General features: G+C 38.4%; 1 protein-coding gene across 7 annotated transcripts in view; it reads left to right on the top strand.

Annotated features, from left to right (window-relative positions):
• NYAP2 (neuronal tyrosine-phosphorylated phosphoinositide-3-kinase adaptor 2) overlaps window positions 1-22,480 on the top strand; it is a 313,460-nt gene that overhangs the window by 92,733 nt on the left and 198,247 nt on the right. For all 7 annotated transcript variants that reach the window (XM_032354996.1, XM_032355000.1, XM_032354999.1 and 4 more), the window contains one exon: window positions 15,436-15,737. In XM_032354996.1, the coding sequence (XP_032210887.1) occupies window positions 15,436-15,737 (302 nt within the window). The remainder of the gene's footprint in view (window positions 1-15,435; window positions 15,738-22,480) is intronic.

The following is a 22,480-nucleotide window of genomic DNA, read 5'->3' on the forward strand; positions in this document are numbered from 1 at the left end:
GTGTCAGATCATGCAAAGCCTGAATTACCTTACAGAGGAACTGGATTCTATTTTGGGTACACCTAAAGGCTCTAAAGAAGGGAAGTAAGGTATTCCTATTTCTTTTCTGGAAATTTTTTTTTTTTTTTTTTTAGGTTAATGATTAGTATAAAGGAAAGTTGAGGTAGAGAATCCAATTAAGAATATCACTTAGTAGTCAAGACTGAAAGTTAATATAAGCCTTCTAGATGGGTTGGAAAACAGGAAATCCAGGGAGAAGAGGAAAGATTTGTTGACCATTTGAACTTACACATATAAAGATACTTGGCGTCAAATTATTTGGAAGGCTTTGTTCTCTATGATTGATAGACTAATGATACTATTGAAGACTAAGTTTCAATAGAGGGACAGAAATGATGCTGAGTTTAATATTGACCTGGAGTATCAAAGGAATTGCCATTTGAAAATATCCAACATTTTAGAGAGAGATCAAAGATAGTTCTTACAGTGCAGGAGACAGTGGAATATTAGATTTAGAAATCATAGGGGTGCCTCGGTGGCTCCCTTGGTTAAGCATCTGCCTTTGGTTCAGGTCATGATCCCAGAGTCCTGGGCTTGAACCCCACATTGTACTCACTGCTCGGCGGGCCGCCTGCTTCTCCCTCCCCCACCCTCATGCTCTCTCTGTCCCTCTCACTTTTTCTCTCTCAAATAAATAAATAAAATATTTTTTTAAAAAGAAATAATATAAATAGGATAGAACATTCAAGACTTTAAAAATGATATTTTTTTAATCAGAGAAAGGAGAAATGTGGCAACAGAAGCTTGGCCTATACTGAAACATAAGGGGCAAGAAGTCAGTGAGGATACTAAGCAGGAGCAAGGAAAAAAGATGAAAAATAGGGAAGGATGATTTCAGGGAAGCCAAAGAAAATGGGACATTCCAAAAAGAAGCTGTGGTCAAGAATAGTGAAAACAGTTCTAAGATCAAGGGGAGCGGCTCAGTCAGTTAAGCATTTGCTTTGGGCTCAGGTCATGATCTTGGGGTACATCTGGCTCCCTGCCCAGTAGGGAGTCTGCTTGTCCCTCTCTTTCTGCCTCTCCCCTCACTTGTGCTCCCCCCCCCCAAATAAATAATAAAATCTCTTTTTTAAAGATTTTATTATTTATTTATTTGCCAGGCAGAAAGGGGGAGAGAGAGTGTGTGTGTGGGAGTGAGCGCACCAACAGGGGGAGCGGCAGGCAGAGGGAGAAGCAGGCTCCTTGCTGAGCAGGGAGCTTGAGGAGGGACTTGATCCCAGGACCCGGGGATCATGACCTGAGCTCAAGGTAGTTGCTTAATGACTGAGGCACCCAGGTCTCCCTAAATAAAATCTTTTATAAAACAAGATCAAGAAGAATCTGGATAGACAAAAAAAAAAAAAAAATCTTCTCAACTCTGGAATTAGAATTTTATATTGAAAATTCTAGTGAGAGATTGAGTCAAGAAACCGAGAAAAGCTACATACAGCTAAAGATGTGGAAAACTTCAAAGATGGAAAGGGGAAAGGCAAAGGAGCCTCCTGTTGGAGGGCAAAACTTTTCTCCATGAAACAGACCTGGCAGTGTTCTGCTGAGGACCTAGGTGGGAATTTACAAAAACCAGGATGTCTTGAATCTTTGAAAGAGTCACTATGGAGGTGTGTACCGTTTGTAAGTAGAGTATCAAATTCATTTTTAACAAGGGTAACTTTCAGTTGCATTCAGATAATTTAAGAATGTTATTTAGAAAGACATTGGATGATTCTTGGCCTGATATGAAAGATGCAAGAACACTCTATTTTATTCATTGATAGATCATTTCCACAATTATTCTGTAAATGCATATCTAGAATTTCTTGATCTTTCAAGAATTCATTTTCCCCTTTCACTCCATAACTCTACTTAAACTGCAAAATTTTTCTGCAAGTAGCATTTCACTGTGCTCAAATACTTTGCATCTAGAGGTATTTTCTACAAAGTTTTTGAGATCTCTTTTGCCCCCCAAATTTATAGGATCATTCCATTATAATATTAAGATGCCATATCAAGAGAAGAGCAAGTTATAAAAGTTTGGGAGGGATGGATACCATACATTTGAGATAGAGCTGACATTAAATCTTTTTCATTAGTCTTCCTTTGCTTGGCAAATCTTGTCATCTCTCCTCCAGAGTTAAATGAATAGGCGGCTATGGACTTGGATGTTTTACGGACTCAGGGAAACCCATCTTTCTGTCTGTGAAATTCATGCCTGAAGTAGCTTTGGATTCTATTAAATCCTTTCTGCCAGTATGGTATTTTCCTAGTTTTGTGCACATTATCAGAAGCTTTCAGAAATGATGTCAGTGTCACAGATGATGCTTTTGGTGATAATGCAGTGTCATACACGATGATCTGGGCTGGGAGAGTCACTAGGTATCCAACTACTGACATGTACCTTCTCAGAAGATAACATATTGAAATGGTACAGAAGAGCATGACATCTGCTGCTTTCTTTAGTGGTCTGGCTCTTTCCTCAATGGAGAATATTTCTTTACATACAATTACCACTAGGAAAATGTGTTCTCCTTCCAGGCTCCTTTTCCAAAGTGCTTTAAGAATGCAATGGCTTAAATAGTTTTCTGTAAGTAAATTAACATTCTGCATTTTTTTTTTTTGAACTTATACAATTATACTTCAAGGAAAATTTGATTTTTCTATTGGTCAATGACTATCTCTAAAATAACTTCCTCTGAACCAACTATCTTTGAGTCTTGGGTAATTTTGGGGGGAGGTGGGAGGAATGAAACCAACATTTTTTGAGACTTCCCAAGCCTCTCCTATGCACCAGGTTCTATGCTTGCTCATTTGTTTATAGAATGTAAATTTTGAAGAACTAATATAATTGAGACTGATTAAACATAAAGTAAAAAAAAAATAGAGAAATCTTAAAAAGAGAAATACGTAAGCACCTATAAAACTCTTTTTAAAATTTAAGGTTGCAAATACACATTATTTACCAAATTATGCAATAGAGTCTTTTATTTGTGTGCATTTTCCTAATTAGACTTCCATAAAACTTTCATGCTTAAAATGTACCCACTAGTTTCACTTTTTAAATGCAGTTACAATTTCTTCAAAGTGGAGCCAAAATTTAAAAACATATGGAAACAGAAACACAGTTCAGAGTCCTTTTAGATTTAACAGGTTTGCCTTAATCTCAGCATATCCAGCTATCCACCTAGACTTTTTTTTTTAGGAAATCTCCTTTTATTGAGCATCTTCAAAGCAATCAACATAGTTTTTCAACAGAGTTCTCAGCGAAAGTCTCACTAATTGTTCACATTCACATTCCTTTGGTTTACATAATATTTACTTATATAATTATGACAAAAACACCCTTGATAAAAGCAGGTTTGACAGCAAACATAACTGATTCTCATAAGTACACAGTTACCATTCAGTGTCCAGAACGTAAGTGTGCGGACATGCTGGAGAGTAAGCCTATTGGCTATGCATATTTAGAATGCTATGTCTGTTAATCAAGATATTTTACAAGGTTAAAGAAGAATTAGACATAACCCAGGGATTTGTTAAATAAAAATTAGTTTAGAGGCTTTTACTGTGTTATCTCAGGCAACCAAATTATCTACAAACAATACAACAGGAGGCTATTAGTAACCTCCATTTTGTCCTAACAGTGAAAATAATTATTGAATAATCATAGCTGAGTCTCATAGTGTCCTTTCAGCTTTTTTTTTTCTCTCCAATGATAGTTTGAGAATGCCTAGCTTAAAAAAAAAAAAAAAATTAAAGAAGAGAACGTTTCTGAAAATACTGAGCAATTTTTCATGGGTCATATCTTCCCCTCCCTTCCATTATCCCTATCTGCTTTCTGCTTGCTGCAAATAATTTAGGTTCTATCCTTCAAGGGGCTCACAGACCAATAGAGGAGATCAAGTTACAGAAGACAAGTCATGAGTGACATAAAGGAGGTGCTGTGATATGGAGAAGCACAGAACCCTGTGACAGCCCATAAGGGAGGCAAAAACAAACAAACAAAACAAAACACTGGCGGATGATGGGAACCTCCCTTAAAGAAACCACATCTGAATTAGGTCTTAAAACATGATTTGACCAAAGGAAGAAGTTCAGAGGGACAGCAGTGTGACTGCTAATTGAGGTCATGATTTAACTTGTCTGTCTCCTCAAGACTCATTGCCACACTTGGCACGTGGTTGATCTTGAACTTTACTTTAGACTTAACAATCCAGAACAAAGTGAAGATGAGAACACATTTTATTAGAATAATCTTAAAATCAAAGGGGGGAAAAGGTTACAGATGAGACTTGGCATGAGATCCAAATCTTGAAAGACCTTGCGTGTTACATGAAAGTTTGTACTTATAATCTGGAGAAATGGAAGAGCTATCAAAAAGTTTTAATTTAGGGAGTGACATGAGCAAATCTGCATTTACAAGGATAATCTGGCAGCACTGTGGAAAAAGATCAGCTAAGAAGCAATTGCATTAATTTAGCCAAGAAATGATGAGCATCTAAACCAAAGCAGGCCAGTGGAGATGGAGAGGAGGGGATTAAGCTGATCCCTGAATTCAAATTATTAACTTTTATAATAAGGACAGGAATTAATAGCGTTTGAGGATCCACAGATTTTTCCTTTTTCCTTCATCATAAATTAAGAAAATGGCCATTCAAGGAAAGGAGGAAATAGTACAGAATATCATTGAAACACACTATCATCCATCCTGATGTTTAAGAAACCTAGGAGTTACTCTCAAACTTTTCCAATCACCTATTTCTCCCTTGATTTTTTTAATAAATATTTACTGGGTGACCTCTTTGGGCTAGACATCGTTCTAGCCTTGGGAAGTAGAAAACAAAGAGTTTTGATCAAGTTCTGCCCAAAGACCTGTTTAATTTTCAGTTTATCTAGATCCTCAGTCAGCACATACATTATCTTCTCCCTGCTTTTCTCCCTTTTCTGATTAAGTTTGACTCACGCTCTGGGTCAGGAGCAAAGCCACTTCCTCCTATGGGACTTCCCAGCCCCTCCGTTGTGGTTAGGGCCTCACGACCTGTTCTTCCACTCCCAGCTCTGTACTTCCTCTCAAAGCACATTTGACCACATGGTGCTGAACTCATGCTGTTTCTGTAGCCTGTGCTTCCCTGAGGACCCTGACTGCTCTACTTTGGTCAGTGCCAAAGAGTAGGGGTCCTAATACTTTTTGAATAAATAGCGAGTAGATGAATTGAATGCCTCAACAGAGAATTGTTACTTCCTCTGTCAATATTATCCCAAACCAACTATTATACTTTAAACTGGCACTGAGTTAGCCCCTTCTGCTCAGGAGGTTCAAGGCCATTAAATGTTAACATTTTGTATTTCCAGCTTCCATGCCAAGGTTGAAAAAATGAGCCACATATGGTTAGCTAAACTCATTTGTATAAACTTGGCATGTTCTCAAAGCACATTCAAAGCTTATGTCAGTTTTGAAGACACAAATAAAATATATTTTCTAGAACCTCCCCGTCTTTGGTTGAATTTTTGGAAAAGATCTCCCACGATGTGAAGTTCTATAAACTATGTTCTAAGTTGAAGCTGAATATCATGATTTGATTTGAATTTTCCATATACCCTCTCTTCTTCAAGCCATGACACTTTAAGGAGTAAAGAAGTCTTATTTATGTACAGGCATAAGAAATATTTTAATTTTAAATTCCAAAGTGCCATAGATAATAACATATGTTAATCTTAAAAGCAGTTGTCATGTCTTAAGTAAAAATAAGTCTCTGAAAGATGTTCCATAGAATGTTCTATGCCTACTTTTTAATAAGCATTATAACTTTGATAAAGGTTAAAAAAATCTCTCTACTCTTGCTCTAACTTCATTTTTATTATTTTTATTTTTAAATTTTATTCATTTATTATTATGTCCTATGCCTTATCGTTATGACTAAGCATGAAATTAATAGGCAACAATATCAACCTCAAACTTTTGGCAATGAGTACTTTGTGATAAAAATGTCGTATTTGTTTTTCAAGCATATATCCCTAGCCATGATTACCCTAAATCCTAACTTTCATAAGAATCTTAAATTATCATAAAGTTTTATGACAAGTAGCCATAAATTCATTCAATAGATTTGCTGAAATCTCTATTATGCCCAACCAATAATTATGGCAGAAAAAATTAATTATTTTTGTTCTTTTTCCTTCTCTTATGAGCAAATTTCTTTTTTTTTTCTTCCTAATCTGCATTTGGAGGTATGTATTCTGACAATTACTGTCAAAGCCCACTTAGAGAAATAAGCAAATTGCATTGATGTAGTAAGAGTATGTTTCCCTTTATGGTGCAGTGGAGTGGAAACTCATCATTAAGATGTCTATTTTGTATCTGTGTACAGAAAGATAAAAATTGATACAGAGTTGCCTGGCAAATCAGGAAGGTAGGGAAGGCAAATTAATATTTGTCCAGCTTCTGCTTGTACTGGCCACATTGCTAGGTGACTTTGAAATTTTTATCTTATTTTAATTTCTTATAACAACCTTGTAGAGTACTTCTATCATTTCAAAGATAAAGGTAATTGAGGCTCAGAAAGCATGTGACTCCTACTTCAAAGGACAGAGTTAGTCACTGGTTGATTATGTATCTTATATTCTTTCTGAAGTATCAAATTAGGGGTAGAGTTGAAAAAGTTTAGCAAGGAGAAATAACATATTTGATGCTTAAGAATATCAACTTTAAGTATAACATCTGAAGCAATGGAAATTTCACACCATCTTTTTGGGACAGTTTTTTTCCCCCCTGTTTTATTGTGTTTTGTTTTGCTTTGTTTTTCTATAATAATTCACCACAGCAGTTAACAAAAAAGTGTGTAAAGATTCCATTTTTAACACTTGACCTTGAGATCTAAGAAGAATCAATAAATAGCCAGACACAAGAAATGAATGTCTGAAAAAAAAAATCTCAGAGTTAAGATATTAGGAGCACAAATGTAAAAAATAGATATCACTGAGGATAAGAAGGGCTGAGAATAAATATTTGAGCCCAAGGCAAGAAAGCCATAGATTATGGCTTCGAATAAGCAAGCGAGACTCAAAGAAGACATTAAGGGTGTTGGTGAATGAACAATTTGAAAGAATATATGAAAACAATTTTACTGGAACCAAGTTTCCACATCAAAGTATACTGCATGATTAAAAAATATATATATATATACACATATTATATATATATATATTTGTGTGTGTATATATATATATATATATATATATGGCAAACATATAAGGTAGTTAATTACCCCCAGTTACAGTGTGAAATAGGAAGAATATTTTTAAGAATATTTTCAAGCAAGAAAGAAGTAGGATACATTCATCTCTTTCTTTGCAATGACGTCACTGCATTTTCTAACTTAATTTAGCCAATAGCATTTATGTAGTAACTGCTTCATTCTACTGGTTCACTATGGACTTTTTCCCAAGCAAAGATCAAAAGATCCAACTATTATTGGCTTCAACACAGTGGAAGTTAGTGGTTCATCTAACTGAAGGGTCCTAGGATTGACGTAGCTGCAGAGATAACCAGATCCAGGTCTTCCACAATGCCACAGACCTGGTGCAACCAATCTTCCTTCATGGTGCTAAGAGGGATGAGGCAGGTCTGGGATCACACACAGTGCCCAGGGTTTCCTCTGGTTGGACAGACTTGAGGCATTTGTTAGTCCTTACACTAGTCTTGGTGCCATAGGGAATCTATCTACTGTTTGATTGGTTGGGTCTGAGTGAAAAGGACCGTCTCCACACAGGAATTTCCACTCCCAGGAGGAGGAAGAAATCTCTGAGAAGTACAGATGACAAAACTCCACCAAGTTCCCTAACTAAGCCATATCTCTGGCTATCTTCACAGTGGGCTTATTTACTTTATTCATTTTTCCTTCACAAAATAAATGTGTTTGAGCTCTTACAATGTGCTAGTGACTGTAGCAGGGAGCAAGAAGGCAGGATACCTGCCCTCATGAAGCTTGAGGTGAGTACATGTGAACAGCTCCTTGTAATCCTAAAGGTGCAGCGGCACCAGGATGAGTTTCATCTGCCAAAAAACACAATTAATGATGCCTCTCAAAATCTGATATTTGGCTGAGGTGTATTACTGTCAAAATAGAAAAAAAGATGTAATACACTAACCTCTTGGCTTATTTTATGCCTAACTTTTCTTGTATGTAGATTATTTTAGCTGAAAATGATACCTAGAAGAGACCAGTGTTGAAGGAGAAAAGGATGGAGTTTTGGAGCAAAAGACCCTCTGGTGGGGTAGACAGGATGGTGTCTTCATCATCTGGTCTTGTGTATCTGAAGAGAAGGCAAGAGGGAGGCAGGGTCAAACACAAACTTTTTAAGTCATAATTTTAATGAGTCAAGTCTGAATATTAATTTCCTTGTACTCATTCATCATAAAATGTCTGACATGAAAGATTTCAATAATTAGTTGGTTGTAGTCAACTTGCCTACGGGCAAATTTTATTATTTCCTTTAGAGCCATAGCCTCCATCCCTCTTTCAGATTCTCACCCCTCCCCATTTACTTCATGGTTGAATGTCCCCTTTTTCTGATACCCGATAAATATAATTTTTTTGAAGAATCAACATCAGAAAATCCAGGTGATTGAGAAGTTTGTGAAGGTAGAAATATACTAGATTGTGCATCAGTGTTGGAGAAGAAGTTTTGAGATCAGGTCCTCAGATTTGTTTCAGAAAAAGTAAAATCCAAGCAACAAACTCCTAGGTGACCCTTCAGTTTGTATTCCAAATTCCTAGACTATATAAATGGTGCTTGCTTGCTCTCTCTCTTTCTCTCTCTCATCTATCTATTTATATCTATCTATCTGTCTATCTATCTATCATCATCTCTCTATCAATCTCTATCTCCATCTATCTATCTTTCTATCTGGAATCCTTATGGAATGGGATTCTGTTGTTTTTTTTTTTTTTTTCCAGTGGTTCTCAAGGAAGTCTCTGTTATGAAATATTGGCATGTTGGCTTCAAAATCACACACAGAAGCAATGCCTCTGTCATTTTGAGAGTTGACATCTCACCTTGCTAGCTTGCCCTTCTCAGGGGTTGTGTTTTTCATCTCTGGAAGGTGACAGTCCTCAGAAGGAGATACAAAACATTAATGTTGACGGATTTTCAAGAAGACAGTGAGACAAGTAACACTCTTTGTTGAATAACAGTGTCATAGCAGTTTTGAAGTTCTCATTTTATGCCTTTGTCTGTCCTGATCAACAGGTGCTTTAAAAAACTGAAGCAAGTATTGAAGGAAGTCAAGAGAGCATGAGGACTGCATTTGTCTAGTTTATCTTGATAACTTGAGTTGAACGCAGGATTTTGTTTTGACTTTGTGGTCAGTTTCTTGAGGTAATATAACTCCTTATACCATCCTTTAAAAACACAGTATTACCAGGTAAATGAAAATCCCATAAACAAAATTCAGCAATCCCTGAAGCCAGTACTACTATGTAACAGATAGAGAAATGGTCCCAAGGATCAAAAGCTACTGCTGTTTGGTTTCTGAATGATGGAACAGGGGATGGAGTTCATAATTCAATGATTCCAGAGCACAGATGTCGGACCTGCGCCTGAGCCGATAATTTGTTTGGGAGAGAAGTTCCAAACATTTTATCAATTACTTCTGGGAAATAACCTTCTTTGGTTTAAGCAATGCTTTTCATTGTTTGTTTTATATTGGAAAAACTAATCTACACCCAGATCTTGCAACACCGTCTTCATCGTGTGAGGAAAAAGCATACTTGTTTAAATTCAGGATTATGAAACTTATTTTTATTTTTATAACATGAGATGTGTCAGGCTTCATCTATCTTGAGTGGTAGAGTCTTATTGCAAAAAAATTCTGCTTTCTTCAGCCCACGTAACTTTCACTTCCAGCCAAGTATTCCTGCAGTGGAGTTGGTCCTACCTCCCCAACCACCATTTAAATGCTCAGTCTGAAACAAGAGGGTGCCCTATTTTCCCAGGCATTTTTTTTTTTTAATTTCTGGGGTCGCACATTTGTTTTTAGGCTTTCTCTTCCCTCTTCTTTGGTTTCTCAGTTTCATTGATTGTGTGATTATTCCCACATGAGTCAGTTCATGCCCTCTAGAAAGCAGATAGCAAGCTGAGTGGGGTTAGAAGTGTGAGAGATTTAGGGGCACCTAGGTGGGTATGGTGGTTAAGTGTCCAACTCTTGATTTTGGCTCAGGTCATGATCTCAGAGTCCTGAGATCCAGCCCCGTGTTGGGCTCCACACTGGGTATGGAGCCTACTTAATATTCTTTCTCTCCCTAACCCTGACACTTCCCCTCCTCGTGTGTGTGCACACATGTTCTCTCTCTCTCCAAAAAAACAAACACAAAGAATTAGGATATGTTTATTGAGAAGGATGCCTGGAATTATGGGGAGGGGACAAGAATAGGTAAGACAGGCCTCAGGTCACAATGTGGCATGGCATCTGCTAAAGGAGAAGTAGTGGGATAGGAAGAGCCTCCTATCATGGTGAAGCTGTGGGAAATTCTCTGCTAGCCAAAAGCAGCACTCAGACCCAAGACTGCCCAGAAAGGACTCCCACATTGGGCAGAAATCACCTGGTTCCATTCCACATCATGCTCAGCTATTGGGGAGGAAATTTCTAGGGACAGAGTGACCTTGACTAATATGTTGCCACAGATTTGAAGACTTTGTAGTTGGTGGCTATCAGCTACTGTCCTTAGAGAAGTTTCTCTTGAGGAAGATGTGAGCCACAGGGCTTCATGGCTATCACAATTCACCCCTTTTCCTCAGCAGACACTCTTTTCTTACAGGTTTGGGGGACAGCTGTTTCATGCTCCCTCAGGGCTCTTCCTGAGTGAACCTTATAGGAAAAGTTAGAAATAATAAACTAAAGCCTTCATCACTGTATCATATAGAGGCTGTAACTGATACAGAGGCTGTAACTGATAAAGCCTTCATCACTGTATCATATAGAGGCTGTAACTGATACTCATTACCCACCACCCCGCCCCCCCCAACCATTTGTTTCAAATTCACCTCACTGTCACCATCAGCTAACACCTCTGTTGGTCTCAGTGGCTTACTTGGTGGTGAGACTAATCTCTCCCATGAAAAGTTGGAACCCCTGGTAACCAAATCCTTTTTGGGCCATGGTTGCTGCATGGGACTGTACTTCAAAATCATAATTGGACAAGGGAGTTTCAAAAAGGGTTCCACACATTTTTCTTTCTACGCCATCATGTGGCAGCAGCCCTGCCTCCTTCAGCTGATTGGATCAAAGAGCTGTCCACAATGGAGACTTGTGTTCTGGCTTGCTGGCCACTACAAAGGGAGTTCAAATTACCCAGGAGACAGATATGGCTTGTTGCTCAATGGAACACTTCCTATGTCTTCTAGAAGGAGTGTGCCCTGCTTTAGAGAATAGGATCTCTAAATTAGAGCCCAGATTACAGGGACAGAAAATACAAGTTCCCCATAATCACTACTGGATTATTGGAAGTGGGTGAACTTCATTTCTCGTGGCATATTCTTTCTTAATGGGAGATCTCTGTTGCATACATCACAGCTGTTGTACCAGTATTTGTAGAGGATTTGCATCCTCACACACTCTCATGTAACTTGCAATGCTTTCCTGTTGGGAGGAGAATCTATCCCTACCCCACTGACATCAAGTTTGGCCATAAGACTGGTTTTAGCCAATGGAGTGTGAATGATAAATTATCTGTCATGTCTGAGCAGAAGCTTTAAGAAACACTCTGTGGTTTTAGTGAGTCCTTCTCCCTCTGCCATAAGGACATATCCCAGGAGAGGCTTGATCCTAGAATGAAGAAGATCTATACATGAGAGTCACAGCTAATACATAGTCAACCGAATTAATGAGTGCAAGAAATAAATCTTTGTTGTTGTAAAGCACTAAGGATCAGTGATTGTTTATTACTGCAGGATAACTAACAAGATCTGAATAATAAATTGTATCTTTTTCTATTTGTGATATTTTACTGGTAGCCAGCAAGTCTCTTTTGTCCCACTTTCTAATATTTGTGTTTACTTGGCTGTTTTTTCTTTTTCTTTTTTTTTTTTTTTTTTACTTGGCTGTTTCTAAATAACAGATGTCTGCTCATTAATGGCTCTAACTATTGTTCTTAATGTTTCTGCGAGGTCTCTGGATTGGCTACATCAGAAATGTCTGGATATAGTTTTTAAAAACAGGACTTATTGATTATACCTACAGAGGTTCTGACTCAACAGATGTGATTCAGTAGTTGTCTTTAGTGGGGGTCCTGGAATCTGCATATTTTTAAAACTCCACATGTTCCTACAATAAATTCAGAAATTAGTTGTCTGCTATGTTCCACAATCTTTGGTTTGCTTTAGACTAATCATCTTCACTGGTCTTGAACTTAGATGTACCACAAACCTTTTATTGCGTACCCTTAACCTTGCCTTGAACAGTGGTCTTTGTATCTTACTTATTTTAGTCCCATTCCTTTACCCTGCATTTACAATAAGGTCAAATTAAACTGCAACTCAGACCTACTATTGTTTGAAGTATACATTAAATTTCCCTTTGGAAGAAATGTGTGTATATCTGTGTGTGTGTGTGTGTGTGTGTGTGTGTGTGTACACGCATGCATGGACATATATGGACAAAAGCATTCAGAGTTAGAGATGAAATTGTTTAATGCTGAAAAAATGCAATTTTGAAATGAAGCAGCAGAGCTAATTATCTGGCTGAAAAAAAGGCACAGGCTCTATTTAGGTCAAAAGTAACAGAAAAATTGCTGATACAATTATTCCTAGTAACTATCTCATAAATGCCTATGTGCATTAACACACACATAAATCCTCTCACTTGGCTATGGTCCTCGGAATGAGATGACTGTCTAAATAAATCCTTAAAGCACTTTTTGTTCAGTGATATGACAACAGAAATAAAAGAAACAATGAGGATGCAAAATGATTGGGTAAAGTTAAATGAAATCAAGTATCTATGAGAAAAATGAAGGTTATAATTATCACAAATCAAAGAGAAAACTTTCCATTCCACCACACCCATCCCCGTCCTCCACCACTCCTATTCCGTCTTAAGTTCTTAATGGTTTTTCCTAAACCATTCCATTTGAGGAAGTTCCATTTGGTTTTTGAGGGATGTTCTTGAAGATAGCACAGAAAATAAAATATGTTCTTGAAGATAGCACAGAAAATAAAATATGTGGAAACACTGCCCAGGCTTAAGATGCTTACTATAATGATGTGAAAAGCTCCACCCAGGCAACCCTTTGATTTCATTCATGCTTCTGGATATCCATTGCTCAGGTTAGTGTGCCCCGCTTCCTGTCATCTTTATTTCATCTCGCAAAGATGGCATATCCAGTGTCTGAATATCCACTCAAAATATTCATAAAAAAAAGAAATAAATATAAACAATGTTTTTGACTGATTGGCAAGTTGTCATCCAAATTTAATGCCAGGATCGGTTTCAGGTTCTTGTTGAATCCTTTCTGGCTCTATCTACCCTGGTCATATAATTTGCTAAGTCCTCCAGTGAAGAGGGAAAGAAAATAAAAAAAAAAAAGCCACACACACACTAACTCATTTTACATTATTGTTCCTGCAGGAATGTAAAATTTGTGACACACATTATAATGCTATGAACGATACAATACAGAGAATTACAAAACCTTAGCTTGAATTTCATCATGTTACAAGGGCAGAGTCAGCCAAAATTAAGGTTAAAAAAAAAGTTTAAATAACCTTAAGTCTGGAAAAGTTGATTCAACAGCCTTCCAAAATTTATATATTAAGGGCGACTTTTTTTTTTTTTTAATGAGAATAGATCTTAAATCATCTCCTCCTCCTCCTCTTCCTCCTTCTTCTTCTTTTTTATCAACATTTAATGTATTATTAGCCCCAGGGGTACAGGTCTGTGAATCACCAGGTTTACACACTTCACAGCACTCACCATAGTACATACCCTCCCCAATGTCCATAACCCCACCACCTTCTCCCTGACACCCTTCCCCTGACAACCCTGTTTGTTTTGTGAGATTAAGAGTCTTTTATGCTTTGTCTCCCTCACAATCCCATCTTGTTTCATTTATTCTTTTCCAACCCACCAAACCCCCACATTGCCTCTCAACTTCCTCATATCAGGGAAAGTATATGATAGTTGTCTTTCTCTGATTGACTTATTTCGCTAAGCATAATACCTTCTAGTTCCAATCAGGGTGACTTTTTTATAATTTATTTCTGTATAAGAAAATCAGTGGAATAATTTGCAACAATGTTTCTTTTTGTTTACTCTATTGATGGATAAACATAAATGGGGAAATTGGGAAAACTCTAGAAAAAAAGCTCTTTTTTAAAAAAAATTCTCCTTGACATTCATGTCCTTTTTCTTCCTAAAGAAGTCGCCATTACTTAATAACATAGAGAAAAGCCCAAGAGTTATTTCTTTTATAACTTTCTGAGCTTCAAACTGAGAGAGATTTCTTATATTTCAAAACTTTTGTCCAGACTTTCGCACCTAAAACTTAAGAAACTTGTATTGATAAACTTTGCATATTCTATTTATGAGGTATTTAGATCTATCCCAGGCTCGCTTGATATTTTAACTACACCTCTTTATTTACTATTATGCTACTTAATTCTGAGATAACTGAAGGTTTACTATTATGCTGCTTAATTCTAGTATAACTGAAGGTTTCTGGAGAACTAACAGAGGTTGGTAATTCCTTCCTTCCTTGCCACATCCTCCCTTCCTGTCTCACTTCCTCCTGTCTCTCTCTCTTCCCTGTCTTTGGTAACAGTAAGCCTTCTGCTGTTTTTATTGTTGTTGTTGTTGTTTTGGTTTTTGTTTTTTTGTTTGTTTTGTTTTGTTTTATTTTGTTTTGTCTGCTTTGTTTTCTCGCTGTGTTAACCAGGTGACATTAGGGTTGACTTAATGAGGTGGAGAATAGTGTCAGGTGCTGCCCACTTGACCTCAGTCATGTGTCAAAAGACATTCTGTGAGTCATTGTCATGGATCTCTTGTTTGCTTTATAAGCACCCCCCAACAAGATTTCCCTTAAAGAAAGGCAACTGAAGATCCAATATGCTACTGCAGTATTTTCTTTTCCTTTAGAACACTATTTTGAGAGTATCTGGATACCAGGGTACTAGGACGTCTGGAAATGAGTGTGAGGACTTCTCGATATAATCAGGTTATATCTGCTTTACCGTCATATTTAATGCAAAAGCACAGAACGTTCTTGCGCCAAGGCACGTGTTGCTTCCCCAGGCTAGAGTTAACACGTGAGCTCTGCCCTAGGATAGAGAGGCTCGTGTGCCTCCCTGTGACCTGGCGGGTGCCGGCTGACTTCACCTTCACGGACTTGGCTCTGCTTTGTTTTACAGCATAGGTGGCGAAGTGGGGCGGGGCCACGAAGGAAGTTACGCGGGCAAACATTTCCGCATGGGATTCATGACGATGCCTGCTCCTCAGGACAGACTTCCCCATCCCTGCTCCAGCGGCTTTTCCGTGAGGTCCCAGTCCCTGCACTCGGTCGGGGGCACAGACGAGGACAGCAGCTGTGGCTCCCGCAGGCAGCCGCCGCCCAAGCCCAAGCGGGACCCCAGCACCAAGCTGAGCACGTCGTCGGAGACGGTCAACAGCACGGCGCCCGGCAAGAGCGGGAAGGTCCCCGAGCGCCCCGAAGGTAACACGCGTGTCGCTCCCCGGGAGAGCGGCCTCACACGTGTGGGGTCAGCATGCTCCTGCCTTCCTCGCGAGTCTCCCAATCCTGCCTCTGTCTCCCCGGAGCCCCAGGCAGGGGCGGTGCAGAGGAGGAGGCCTTTTATGAAGATGTCAACAAAGGGCACCCAGAAAGATGTATTTATATTATCAGAAAGGGAAGGCAGTGTGTGTGTTTTCTTACCCCCTTAGAACTGCAGAGCATTGGGAAATTGTTTGGAAAAAAAAAAATCTAAAATTGATATTTTCTTGCTTCGATTAGGATCACTTGGATGCTTCTAGAAGCATGATGTGATTCTTAGGGGAATATGGTCAAGCAGAAGAATATACAGAAGGCAAATTGTAATCATTCTTAGAAATCACGATTTCATACACTGTGGTGGAGTTCTTCAGGTGAATATGAACACACACACCGTCTATATATTTCAATGCCTACTTCACTCCCGATCTGTAAATTCTACCCATACCTCTGTTTTTCCTCAGCTATGAAATGTGCAAAACCCTCTCCTCCTCCTGTTGGCCTGTGAGTATCAATTAGCTCAGGTTAATCATAGATGTCACTAGCTCTTTAGTCTTCCTGGAATAAGGAAGTTTCAGCTTTCCTGAGTTTGTCCCGAGAGTCCCTTGGAGAGAGGGCAGTCTCAAGTGTGCTTGCATACAAGTTCATTCAGATTTTGTGGATTAGTTGTAGAAAGCACTTTGGGGTTCTCTGTGCTGCGGGGGGTCACCTTGAGAAAATGGCTCCTCCGCCAGGTCCATTAGTTGTTCTCTCACACTGTCTGTCCCTGACATTCTCCACAGCAGGCTTCCCCAAGTCCCCAGTATACCTCGTTTCACAGTGGTTTGCAGCTGGGAGTGGAAGCCAAGGTGGTCCTTTCCTCAACTGGGAGAGTATCTTTGCCATGTGGGCTCCCGAGTCTTTCATAAAGGTTTCCTCATCTTCTGGTCTAATCTTTCAGCAGAAGCTTAAGCCTAGTCCATGAGATGGGGTGCCCATGAGGCATGTCACATCTCTTTCATCAACCTCATTTCTTCTATCCCCTGTATCCATGCCCTGGTGCCTATTGAGCCAAAACAGAAGCTTCAGTGCACACTGAGGAATACAAACACGTGCTCAGAGGTGGCGCTCATCCATGCATTCTACATGGACAGTCTCCACTGAGGCTGTTTTCCTACTATGCATACACGTAAAAACATGACTCTGTGCATATGCATGCGAGTACATGTGTGAATAACGTGTATGTGTGTGCCTATTTCCCAAACTGAAATCATGATGCATACAGTTTTGTGTTTTATTTTTTGTTTATTCTTGTGACTATTTTCCATGGCATTCAATTTAAGAAACACCATTTTTAAGAAGGTAACTATACATCACAGCACTTTATTTAATCATTTTCTCCTTGATGAATACTTAGGTTGGTCCAGTTTTGCTATAATGAATGAAACTGACATGAACGTGTGTGTGTGTGCATGTCTGTGTCTTTGCTGGTGCAACTCTTTATTGTTCCTCTACTGCCTTAAGAGTAGATTGGAAGACCCCTTTCTCTCCTGATTCAAAGTCACCAGCATGTCCTTCAACTGGTAACACATCGATGCTTGTAGAAATAAGTTAGGTGTTTCCTTTACTTCTTAATACACTAAAGGGCCCTAGAGATCTGCTTTTGTAAATTTGAAATGTTGTTCTTAGGTTTCCCCTGATGTTGTTACACGGTGTCTTTCATTTCTCCGTATTTTCTCTGATCTTATTTCCAGAAGTACTCCCTCTCCTACCTTTCTTGCCAAAAACTACACAGCCAGTGATATTAGATTGTTTACAAAAGAAGTTTACTGATTTAGAACACCAGTCTCTAACTGATATGGGCCTCAATGTAATCTAGAAATATTGAAGAATCAAGGGGAAATACAAGGACCTCCCAAAGGGGGAGGGAAAGATGAAACAGAGAAGGAAAGTATTCTCGAAGGAATGTGTTATCAAGCACTGTAGTACAGCTGGAAACTTCTGGAAGCAGGATAACATACCTCCAGAATAGCCTGTCTCTCATGAGGGAGGCCTGGGGTCTTCCAAGTGAATGCATGCAGAATACAGGATGGTTGTCCCACAACAGAAACATTTGAGTGGTGATTTAGTTGTCTTAAAAGCAGAGCTGATTACCATTCATTTGAGATGCCTTAGCTACCTAATTCCTGAGGGAGAGCAGCTCTTAATTCTTTCAGATCCCTTCACCATCTGAAGATCTAGGGTTTCAAATAACTACTTATCAAACAGAAGACAGTAGCTCTATTATCTTTATTTCTTTGAGGACAGGAGAGGAGAGAGTGACTGAATTAGAGCTGCACAAAGCCTTAAGTGAGGTGTGGAAAACTACTTGATTGGCATGAGGCTTATTAAACACGAGGTCCAAGCTCAGCATCTCTTCTCAGAAGAAGTTCTAAGTATGGATTGAGATGTCTTCAGCTGTCTACTGAGTCTGGTCTACTGAGAATGGTCAGTAGACCAGATGGGCTACTAGGATCCAGTGCAGAAAAGGTCAATTTCTACAGCGATTCCTGATGTACATTTCAGCTCTTCAGAACACTTAATAAAAAGGCAATAACAGGGGTGCCTAGGTGGCTAAGCTGGTTAAGTGGGTGCCTTCGGCTCAGGTCATGATCCCAGGGTCCTGGGATTAAGCCTCACGACAGACTCTCTGCTCAGTAGGGAGCCTGCTCCTCTCCCTCTTTCTGCTGCTACCCCTGCTTATGTTCTCTGTCCAAAAAAATAAATAAAATCTTAATTTTAAAAAAGGCAATTGCAAAATTGGATACATTCACATCTCTTCTACCAAGTTATGACTTCAATAACGAGAGAGAATCAGAGCTCAGTTGAGAGATGGGGAAAAAATCTCGAGTCCAAATGCATGTATATGTGTACACTCAAAGCCAAAAGCATATAAATATGTAGATTGTTCTTTTATGAATCCTCAGTTCTTTATAACTGGGAGTTAACTGAAGTTCATTACAGAGCATATGTTTTCTTTACAATTTTCCTAGCTATCAAAATTATAACAAAGATGAAAAGTGACTTCTATGAATCTTAGTCCATCTTGTCTTTTTACATTAAATGTCAGCAAAATCAAAATATTGATTCAGTGGTATTAGAATGATTTCCATGGTAACTGGCTTCTATTTAAGTAGGGGATTATGACTTCCCTGTGGTTAAAAGTAAAAAAGAACCGGACTTGTAGCAAAATAGCTTTTCAGAGTAGGAAAAAAAATAGCTCAGCGATGAACACACCAAAAAGTACATACCAAGAATGTACAATTTAGTTTTTAAAAATTGTATTTCTATCACACTAGAGATACATATTTATGACTCTATTTCAGGGTCTTCTACAATAGTAACACCTTTAAAAATTATACAGTAGAGAAGATATACTGGCAACAAGTATGTGATAAGTATTTTAATTGCTTTTTTTTTTTTTTTTTTTTGCCTCAGTGTGGTACCGACTTAGTTTGAGGAAAGACTAAACTAAATAAAGGGAATTAACTAGAAAGGATGAGAAGTCCTACTAGATAATGTCTCATGTATGACCCAGAGGAAGCAGGAGATATGCAAACCCGTGTTCTTTACCCCTCACAGTTCAGGTAGATAGCTATCCTGTTCGTGACACAGTGTGGTGCCGGCAGTAGAACCTACAGGCACTTGACTTTGGACAAGTGACCCAATGAGGCTGTTTTGTTACCTTTAAATGAGTATGAAAAACTGAAAATTGATGGTGCCCTGCCTTCCTCACAGCCTTATGACAACACAGTGGGTCAATGCCCATGGTGATGCATGGTAGAAAGAAATTGCTATGCAATTATAAATTAATACTATTTTAAAGGTGTATTTACTGCTTATTAATAGGCTTGAATACATAAAATTTGAGTTTGGTGCAACACATATGTTAAAAACAAATAGGAGAGGGAAAAAAGCCTCTCTTTGACATACACACACTCTACAAGTCAGGCTTAAAATTTTTTACACAACAGAGTGAATACACAGGGAAGTATTCTCCAGGTGTAATAATCTTTTCATGGTATTATGACATTAGTATAATATTTAGTAAAATGAGGAATATACAATTCTCTAAACATCAAGAACTTCTACACTTTAGAGTCCTTTAAAAAAACAACAGGAAATATTACTTGTAAATTGAGGTATGACTGACATATAACATAGTAGTTTCACGTGTACAACAAAAGGATTCAATATTTGTATATATTGCAAAATGACCAGCACAAGTCTAGTTAACATCCATCACCACATATAGTTATAATTTTTTTTCTTGTTTTGAGACCCTTTAAGATCTATTCCTTTAGCAACTTTCAAGTATACAATACAATATTTTTAACTAAAGTCACAATCATGTACATTGTATCCTAGGACTTGTTTATTTTATAACTGTAAGTTTGTGTCTTTTGACTCCTTTTACCCATAACCCCTATCCCCCAAAACAACATGTGCTTACCTTCCATTTCTTATGAATCTTTTTTGGGGGGGTCATTATATATATAATATATGTAATATATTATATATATAATTTTAAAAAAATTAAAAAAAAATTTTTTAATTTTATAATTTTATAATTTTTTTTAAAAAAATTATATATATATAATATATTACATATATTATATATATATAAAATGACCCAAAAAAGATTTTTTAAAAAAATTATATATATATAATATATGTAATTTTTTTTTTTTAATTTGAGAGAGAGCGCATGATGGTGAGGGAGGGGGAGGCACAGAGGGAAAGGGAGAAAGCAGACCCCTCCCTGAGCAGGGAACGTGACCCAGGGCTCTATCCCAGGACTCTGAGATCAGGACCTGAACCAAAGGCAGACGCTTAACCAACTGAACCCCCAGACATGCCTTTTTGGATCATTTTTAGTGCTTCATTTATGACATTATTTCATGATTATCTCTTTACAAAACAACGAGAAAATATTTTTGAATTGAGATCGTTTTCCTGCTTTCTGATTTTCCTTTCTAGAGATGTGTAGTGGAGTCCTATTTGTGAATCAGAAATTGGGGCACCTGAAAAAGTATTTGGAATCATGACTGTCCTTAAAAACTTGAAATGCACAGTTAAGCTAGTACCAAAGGCTAAATTCATCATAAGGTCACTGTCTTAAAAACAAAACCAACAAAAACCAAATTCCCTTTCCAGGTTACCACAAGAAGGAAGTATCACCCTCTAACAATGTTATTTTCCATGCCTTCGTTTATTCAGCCAATACTATGAGCACTACATTTTACATTGGGATCCAGTGGCGAATAGAACATGGGGGCCTTTCCTTCATGTTGCTTATAACCAGTTTGTTTCCAACTTGGCAACTCAGCCTTCCTCTATCCCATCACAGAGAAAGCACTGACTAAAAGAAATCCTTTCTAGACACCAGAAAATCTGGCATGACAGCCATGGGGAATTCCTCCATGTAATTAGTTGTTTATCTCTCGAAGTAGCAGTTTAACACATTTTAATAAAGTGTTTGTTCTTACAAAGAATATTTGCTGTTATTTCATTGTTCAGTGCTGACAACTGAAAGGATGCCCAAATCTGATTTTCTACTGATAAACCTTCAAAAGTAACCTGAGGGCATTTGAGGAGGAGAAGGTTGAGTGTGCTTATTATGTTGGGGAACTTTCAGGTTTCAGAATTCTGGTTTAGGAACCTAAATCAGCATCAGTCAGCCAGCCATACACCCTTTTTGCATTCTCAGTTACTAGCCCAGATCTCAGATGTTCAAAATTTAAGACTATTCCTTTTACAACTCAGCCATATTAGAGAAATATGAGTGTGAGAAGCAAATATACATGGGTTTTGTATCAGTGCTTACAGCATTTAGCACCGTTTCAGCCTCCCTCTCCTCACATATAAAATGGGAATAACAATCCTGATTGCGTGTGGTGGGTAGAATGCTGTCCAAGAGGTATCTGAGAGTCCCTCCTTCCTGGTATACTCAGCCCTCGTATACCATTGTTGGCTTGAAGATGGAGGCAGCCATGTGGCAAGGAATACAGGTGGCCTCCAAGAATTGAAAGTAGTCTCCAGCTAAAAGCCAGCAAGTAAACAGGGACCTTGGTTCTATAACTGCAAGGAACTGAATTCTGTCAGTGACAAAATGATCGTGGAGGTTGATTTTTCCCCAGAATCTCCAGACAAGGACACTATCTGGCTACCATGGTCGTTTCAGCCTGTGGGACCCTGAGACATGGAACACTGGACCCTGGCTGTGCCCAGACTTCTGATCTGTGGAACTATGAGCTAACACAAGGGTATTGATCCTTAAGCTGCTGTGGTTGTGATAACTTGTTATGTGGCGAAGGAACGGTAATCCATCTTACCGAGTTGCTAGGCAGAAAACGTGTGGTGGGGCAAACTGCAGAGAGCTGCCCTTTCTCTCTCAGCACTGGGCTGTTTTCTCTGAAGAGAGTGACCAGACTATACCTCTAAAATAAATGAGATGAAAAGAGCTTGGAAAACACTGACATCTTAGGGTGCTAGAGTATCTTAGATTTTTGTGGATTTGTTTAAATCTTTTCCTGAGAGGGTCCTTTCTTCTCACCAACTGCTTTTGTTCTTTCAAAGTGCTCAGCAGTGGCTTTTCAGGTGGCATTTTGAATGACTCATTTCGATGGCTGCAGCTTTTCTGCTTAAGACCTTTCCCACATAACAAGGGG

This window comes from Mustela erminea, chromosome 8 (genome assembly GCF_009829155.1).
Source record: "Mustela erminea isolate mMusErm1 chromosome 8, mMusErm1.Pri, whole genome shotgun sequence".
Lineage (NCBI taxonomy): Eukaryota > Metazoa > Chordata > Mammalia > Carnivora > Mustelidae > Mustela > Mustela erminea.